This window comes from Cervus elaphus, chromosome 18 (genome assembly GCF_910594005.1).
Source record: "Cervus elaphus chromosome 18, mCerEla1.1, whole genome shotgun sequence".
Classification (NCBI taxonomy): domain Eukaryota; kingdom Metazoa; phylum Chordata; class Mammalia; order Artiodactyla; family Cervidae; genus Cervus; species Cervus elaphus.
This window is the reverse complement of record NC_057832.1, coordinates 26,810,339-26,818,492: the sequence shown is the minus strand read 5'-3', so window position 1 is coordinate 26,818,492 and position 8,154 is coordinate 26,810,339. Positions and strand designations below refer to the sequence as shown.

General features: G+C 38.8%; 1 protein-coding gene across 8 annotated transcripts in view; it reads right to left on the bottom strand.

The window, feature by feature from the left end:
* Window positions 1-635: 635 nt before the first annotated feature.
* Window positions 636-8,154, bottom strand: part of NXPH1 (neurexophilin 1) — a 465,780-nt gene continuing 458,261 nt past the window's right edge. For all 8 annotated transcript variants that reach the window (XM_043872631.1, XM_043872630.1, XM_043872632.1 and 5 more), the window contains one exon: window positions 636-2,600. In XM_043872631.1, the coding sequence (XP_043728566.1) occupies window positions 1,839-2,600 (762 nt within the window). In that variant the 3' untranslated portion in view covers window positions 636-1,838. The remainder of the gene's footprint in view (window positions 2,601-8,154) is intronic.

Genomic DNA, 8,154 nt, shown 5'->3' with positions numbered 1-8,154 from the left:
TGAATCTTTTCATATCCCAATCCCCAGTTTGTGACCTTAAATATGGGATATTACCTTAATGTATTTCTTCTTGTTTATTACGCTGGGATTATGCACCATAATTACTTTTTAAAAATAAAGTTTAGTGTCCAAAAATAATGCTTTATACATAAATTGATCCCTTTTGCTATATGTAAATTGAGCATCGAAGCCCTCCACTACTATTGTCATTTCCTCAGTTGAGTCGATATGGTAGAATCAGGGGAAATCAGCCACAATCTTCAGACATTTTGGCTTTCTTTTAAGAAAAAAAATACCTTCTCAACATCCTACTAAATAAAGATGCTGTACAGGAAAATTAAAAAACGACTAGCTACAATTAATTCAAGAGACCTCAATTATCTCTTTATGTTCATTGATATTTTTGGTATTCTTGAACAACTAGCATGACAACAAACCAAAAATGTGTGTGATACTGAATGCCACAACTGTTTCCCAGGCTTGAGACTGAGACTCCTAAGTTGTTTTGACTAGGCAACTAATAACAATTTAGATAGTCCTATACAAATTCAGAGACATGAGGTGCAAAACCATGACTGTCTTCCAGCACATTCTTCTTGTCAGAACCATTTAAATCACCATCTTACACAAGTACATATTGAAACTCAACTTTAAGCATTTTATTTTTATGTACATTTCATTTTGTCCAGAAATAAAATATCTAAATACAGACAGACTGTAATGTTGTATATGTATAGGTTTCAACAATACTTGAGCTGAATAAATGCTTTGTACATTGTTTGTCTTTTTAATGGGGTTCACAGCTACGTCGATAGAATGGATTCCTCATATCCTTTTTTTTTTCTTTTTAAACCAATAACAAGCAGAGAGACAAGTACAAGTTAATATTAATAAGCAGCTCAAATTACACTTGGTTAAACTATGTACAATACAAACCATTCATACAAATGAAGACTAGGATATTGAATTTGTTACAATATGTTTAGTAAAGATAAGACAGACACTTATAACTTACATGGTGTCTGTCAGGCATTTCCCTTCTTATATAATGATCAGAACTTGTTTTAAGCAGCCTTAGCTGGTCTCGACCTTGCAAAAGTCCAATGACTATTGATGAACGCTGTAGTCCAGTGTCTGCCCACATGTAAATTCCAAATGTTTGCTCATCTTTACTGAGAACAGGCTCCCTCCACAGAAAAAAGAGCTATCTTGGATCACCTTGAATGTGCCTACTGAATGCTGGAAAAAATTACTACACTTGTTGTGTTCATAAAATAAAGAATACTGAGCTCTAAAAACACATTTTTTTTTCCATTTTAACAAGCATTATACTCCTACAGTAGTATTTACCAGTACAGCTACTCCAAGCAGTAGAAATGCATGAGTGGGGACTATTGATTAGCATGTACTCAAGACATTAAAGAGAGATTTCCATAACAGCAAGTGCTAAAAACCATTCACTGTCTAGTTAATCCTTTTGCTTGACGATCGTTTATCCTGAACCATTATGAGGCAGACAATGAAAGCCCTCTCAACAGGAATCATGACAGACGCCGGCTGAAATGTGTATGCGAGTGTGTTGGTGTACATCTATGTGTGAGAGCGTGTCTTCAGGTGTGGCTTTAGAATCTGTGGTGATTTTGCGACTATACCAAGAGATGAAGCTGACTGGGCAGAAATTACATCAGGTTGTTTTCCACGAGCGTATTTGCAGTCAGTCGACGAGAGCAGCAGTGTAGACACATTCCAGGCAACAAATGGGACCTTCTTCTCGAGGTGACAGCCCTGTCATGTGACCTTGAATTCCTCGGGTCTCAGTCCCACCCCCACGTTCGTCCTCATCCGGAGGGGAAGTAAGGTGTGTCGCTGTGGTAGTTGTAGTCGGGGCACACTTTCTGTACTAGTTTATAATCTGTACTATAAAAGGAAATGTAAATACAGATCACCTTAAAGGGCTTGGAGCAGAGCCAGGACACGTGACTTTGCGTCTGCTCCTGGTAACAGGTTTTTGAAGGGTCATAGTTGCAGAGTGTGTTCTTGGTAGCCTTGTCAACCTTTTCATACTCAATGCGGCAGTTAAAGGACTTGGAATCTTTGGCATCAATCACGGTTTGTTGTGCCAAGTCGAATTCCACTATTTTCGTAGGGGGTACCAAGCTGACAGATACGTTCCCTTGACCAGTGGAATTGTGCCTGAAATAAACGCTAAACGTCCCATTGCCATGATCGACAATTTTCCCAGTTATCAACAGGTTTAGCTTCACTGTTTTGATGTTGGAATGAAAATCACCCCATCCAAACATTTTCTTAAACTTGCCCGTCTTAACAATGGGCCTTCGCTTGGCCCTAGGCCGGGGCTCTTGAAGGTCTGTGGAGTTCCTCAACCAGTCCCAGAGGTCTTGCTCAGAATAAGGTTCTGGGGTGTCATATCGCAGGTCTAAATCTGTATCATTTTCTTTGCCACGAAAAGTCTGTGACAGGAGTCGGCTGATAGACAAGTCTTTGCTGCTTTCTGTCCATATGTGCTTTAGTGTGGATTTGCTGCCTCCTGATTTTAGAAGTTCTGACTTCCCACCATTTGTTAAATTGGCACATGTGACCTGAAAATGGAACAGAAAAACGGTGTTTACATCTCTGTATCTGAGAACATGTAACACAAAGATTCAAGCCCTCTTTCAGTGGCTGGGGATTCAAGTACCTTCAGCACGTGGCCAATGTTTATTAAGCTGTGATTGAATACCACTGCTATTTTTATACAAGGATGGGAGAGAGGAGGTGGATAAAAACCATTAAACATGACAGAAAGACAATATAAAAACATTGACTTTGAAAAGGGCCACATAACATGAATACAGCAAAGCACCTTAGTGTGATTTATGTTTGAATTACTTCTCAGCGCCCAAATCCAAACACTTTTAAAATAAAATTTTACAAAGGATTATGTTACTTTTTTACTTTGAAATCACCACAAGCTTTAAAATGGTATGATTCTCAGAAATATATCAACTGATATTCTATAGACTTTTGGTAGTCCATGCCACAGTCACATAGGAAAAGTTAGTTTTGCAGGGAGATTCTAGAATATGTTTTTCTGGTCAAAACAAAATAATTTGTTTATGATCACCTATTATTGGCAAGAAACATACTGTATAAGATAAATTTTCCATTAACAGATGTAAATGTGATCTAGTAAAACAAATGCTGATTGGTAAGAGTGGTACAGACCTTTTGATTTTAGAGTTTAGTTTGGCCTGTGTATTTGTTTTGTTTCGATGGAATCTAATTGATTGGTCAAACATCCAAATCTGTACTTGCCTAATTCTATTGTCTTTGTTCTTACTGCAGCCTCTATGTTTATCCCTAGTATAAAAGAAATAAATACATATCCCAGTCTCTCAAATTACACAGATAATTTCCCATTCTTCGGGTGGCAAAAAGAATAAATGTATTTGATAACGGCTTGGTACTTGTATCTCAGCAACAACATAGTTGATCAAGGAGACAGAGTATAATGAGAAGAATCCATGGTGCACTGGCTCATGAAGCAGTAATGGAACTGTCCTACCGAAGAAGTAAAAGGGACTTAGAGTGCATTTACCAGCAGAATATATGGAGTAAAAGAGGGAAAAAAAAAAAAAAAAGGAAGTGGCAGGTTTCAAGGGAAAAAAAAAAATGAATCGACTTAACAGGATGCTAAGATTCTGACAGCAGAACAACCTCTAATTTTCAGGCAGAATAGAAATTTACATCTAAATTATACTCTCCACAGCTGTAGTAATTATGAGTGCAAGCTCTGGAGTCAGACACCCTGAATCCCAATGCAGGCTACGATCCTTCACAGCTGTATGATCTGGGCCAGTTGCTTGACTTGTGTACATTTCTGTATTTCTCCTCCACAGAGTAGAAAAATGATATCCCTTTTCCTCACATGGCTGTTTGAAGAATTAAACTGGACAGTCCATTAAAAGCACTGAAGGACAGTACATGGACACGATGAGTGTTCAACATTAGTATTTCTAACTATTATCATCCTCAAACATTTTACCTCTGAATTCCACGGGGTAATATTTTATGTAAATGAATAACAGACAATAGGATCTGAGAGCAAAGGTATCTTTATAAGAAAATCTCCCTTTTATTAGTACATACCCAAAAACCTAAAGCAAACCATTTAAACATGTATATACATATATAAGAAAACCATTTAAACATGTATATACATATATAAGAATATATATAGTGCCCAGGTGGCACTAGTGGTAAAGAACCTGCCTGCCAGTGCAGGAGTCGTAAGAGGCAGATTCGATCCCTGGGTTGGGAAGATCCCCTGGAGGAGGGCCTGGCAGCCCACTCCAGTATTCTTGCCTGGAGAAGCCCATGGGCTGAGGAACCTGGATGGGAGGTTCCGGGGCGGGGGGGGCGGGGGTGGTGGGCAAGGCTACAGTCCATAGGGTCACAAAGAGTTGGACATGACTGAAGAGACTAAGAAAGTGAAAGTATTAGTCTCTCAGTAGTTTTTGACTCTTTGCGACCCCATGGACCATAGTGCCCCCTCCAGGCTCTTCTGTCCATTGTATTTCCCAGGCAAGAATACTAGAGTGGGTTGCCATTTCCTTCTCCAGGGGATCTTCCCGACCCAAGGATGGAACCTGGGTTGCCTGCATTGCAGGCAGATTCTTTAACATCTGAGCCACCAGGGAAGCCTGAAGTGGCTAAGCATACACATATATACTTTCCAAAGTATTTAGGCTGCTACCACAACCTAAAAACATGACAAGTTGAGTAGCTAGCAAAATTCAGATGAATAAAACATGAGCAGAATTTCAGCTATCACACTGTTCAAGGACCAAATGCAATGAATTTATCAGCCCTCAATGGTGCAATGTGAAAGGCTTCTAGTGGTGCAGTCAAGAGGCCTCTCTGCAACATCTGAACTTGGGTACAGAATCAAAGTAGGCGATAGTCATCAGCACTGTCTTGCCTATTCTTATTCTCCCTTCCTCTCCCTTTCATTTAGGCTCAGAGAGAAGCAGGGCAATGTCTAGGAGAGTTTCGGTCATGAAAAATCAGGAAGGGCCCTTGATTCATCTTGCTTTATTAATTCGGTAACTATATAGTGAGATTCTGCTAATATTGAGTGAAATAACAGGAATACAAAGGCAAATGAGATGTGGTTCTTTCTTTCAAGATATTCACAAGCTAATAGTGAAATTAGTTAAGCCAGGAGTATAGTGATGTGACCAACACTAGGTACAATATTTTTAGAGTCTAAGTTAAAAGGTAGAGAAGATATAACAGAGGAGATGATACTCAGATGGGGGAGATTTAAAAAAAAAAAAAAAAAAAGGTTTAGGACTTCAACAGATAATGAAAAGGCCAGAGAAGTTCTTCTAAGTATAAGGAACATACTACACAAAAGTAAAAAGTTGAAAAAGAACATGTCATATGTAAGAACAGAAAATAGTTCCTTATCTCTGAACTTCAGGGAGAATTGACAGGAGGATAAACAGAAGTTGCAAGAGACTGGCAGAACACAAAGGTCAGTTCAGTTCAGTCCCTCAGTCATGTCTAATTATTTGCAACCCCATGAACCGCAGCATGCCAGGCCTCCCTGTCCATCATCAACTCTCGGAGTCTACCCAAACCCATGTCCACTGAGTCGGTGACGCCACCCAACTATCTCATCCTTTGTTATTCCCTTCTTCTCCCGCCCTCAGTTTTTCCCAGCATCAGGGTCTTTTCAAATGAATCAACTCTTCACATCAGGTGGCCAAAGTATTGGAGTTACAGCTTCAACATCAGTCCTTCCAATGAACACCCAGGACTGATCTCCTTTAGGATGGACTGGTTGGATCTCCTTGCAGTCCAAGGGACTCTCAAGAGACTTCTCCAACATCACAGTTCAAAAGCATCAATTCTTCAGTGCTCAGCTGTCTTTATAGTCCAACTCTCACATCCATACATGATCACTGGAAAAACCATAGCCTTGACTAGAGGGACCTTTGTTGGCAAAGTGATGTCTCTGCTTTTTAATATGCTATCTAGGTTGGCCATAAATTTCCTGCCAAGGAGTAAGCGTCTTTTAATTTCATGGCTGCAATCAACATCTGCAGTGATTTTGGAGCCCAAAAATATAAAGTTAGCCACTGTTTCCACTGTTTCCCCATCTATTTGCCATGAAGTGATGGGATCAGATGCCATGATCTTAGTTTCTGAATGTTGAGCTTTAAGCCAACTTTTTCACTCTCCTCTTTCACTTTCATCAAGAGGCTCTTTAGTTCTTCTTCACTTTCTTCCATAAGGGTGGTGTCCTCTGCATATCTGAGGTTATTGATATCTCTCCTTGATTCCAGTTTGTGCTTCCTCTAGTCCAGCATTTCTCATGATGTATTCTGCATATAAGTTCAATAAACAGGGTGGCAATATACAGCCTTGACATACTCCTTTTCCTATTTGGAACCAGTTTGTTGTTACATGTCCAGTTCTAACTGTTGCTTCCTGACCTGCATACGGGTTTCTCAAGAGGCAGGTCAGGTGGTCTGGTATTCCCATCTCTTTCAGAATTTTCCAGTTTCATGTGATCCACACAGTCAAGGGCTTTGGCATAGTCAATAAAGCAGAAATAGATGTTTTTCTGGAACTCTCTTGCTTTTTCGATGATCCAGCAGATGTTGGCAATTTGATCTCTGGTTCCTCTGCCTTTTCTAAAACCAGCTTGAACATCTGGAAGTTCACGGTTCACGTATTGCTGAAGCCTGGCTTGGAGAATTTTGAGAATTACTTTACTAGTGTGTGAGATGAGTGCAATTGTGCAGTAGTTTGAGCATTCTTTGGCATTGCCTTCCTTTGGGATTGGATGAAAACTGACCTTTTCAAGTCCTGTGGCCACTGCTGAGTTTTCCAAATTTGCTGGCATATTGAGTGCAGCACTTTCACAGCACCATCTTTTAGGATTTGAAATAACTCAACTGGAATTCCATCACCTCCACTAGCTTTGTTCATAGTGATGCTTTCTAAGGCCCACTTGACTTCACATTCCAGGATGTCTGGCTCTAGGTGAGTGATCTCACCATCGTGAATATCTGGGCCATGAAGAACTCTTTTGTACAGTTCTTCTCTTTTGTACAGTACAAAAGATCTCTTTTGTACAATTCTTGCCACCTCTTCTTAATATCTTCTGCTTCTGTTAGGTCCATAACATTTCTGTTCTTTATTGAGCCCACCTTTGCATGAAATTTTCCCTTATTATCTGTATTTTTCTTGAAGAGATCTCTAATCTTTCCCATTCTGTTGTTTTCTCTATTTCTTTGCATTAATCACTGAGGAAGGCTTTCTTATCTCTCCTGGCTATTCTTTGGAACTCTGCATTCAAATGGGTATATCTTTCCTTTTCTCCTTTGCTTTTCGCTTCAAAGAAGGTAGGGTACGGTCAACTTGTGAAGGTTCTAGGGTCAATTTATGAAGGTATTTAAAATTAATCTTATAGATAATGAGGAGTCCTTAAATTTTGTCATATGTTACTTTTAATTAAGTCATCCTGGCTCTAAAAGAATGACTGATTGGACATTGAAAGGTAGATTGGTAGGGAGAAACCCTGAGGGAGTAATTAGTTAAATAACAAATTGTAATATTCCTTTTGAGAAAGTAAATGAGCCTGAACCAACGCAATGGCAGAGAAAAAGAGAAAGAAAAAAATGGATATAAAAGGTATTTCAGGGGGAGGATTAGCTCAATTTGACAATATATATTGGCTAAGCAGCAGTGTGAAAAAGTTGAGAATTAATGAATTTTCTTGCATCTGTAAGAAATACAAAAGTAAAAAGTTAAAAAAGTATATAAACACTTGAAAAGAAGCCTCCTGACTTTTAAATTAACTACTAAGGACCATCTTAAAGCAAGTTTTAGTGATGGTAAAGACATGATGTAAGATGAAAAAGAAGTGCAACTATCTTAATACATCTGCTCCCAGATGCAATCAAGAATTCTTGGCTTTCTCACTCTATTATGTTGCTTTACATATGAAGAATTTTCATTTTTGAAACACATAAATGTACACATAAAATTGAGATAGATTTTGAGCCTTACTGAATAAACACATATATTTTTAAAATAATCTTAGAACACCTTCTATCATTGATTTTACAAACATAAGAG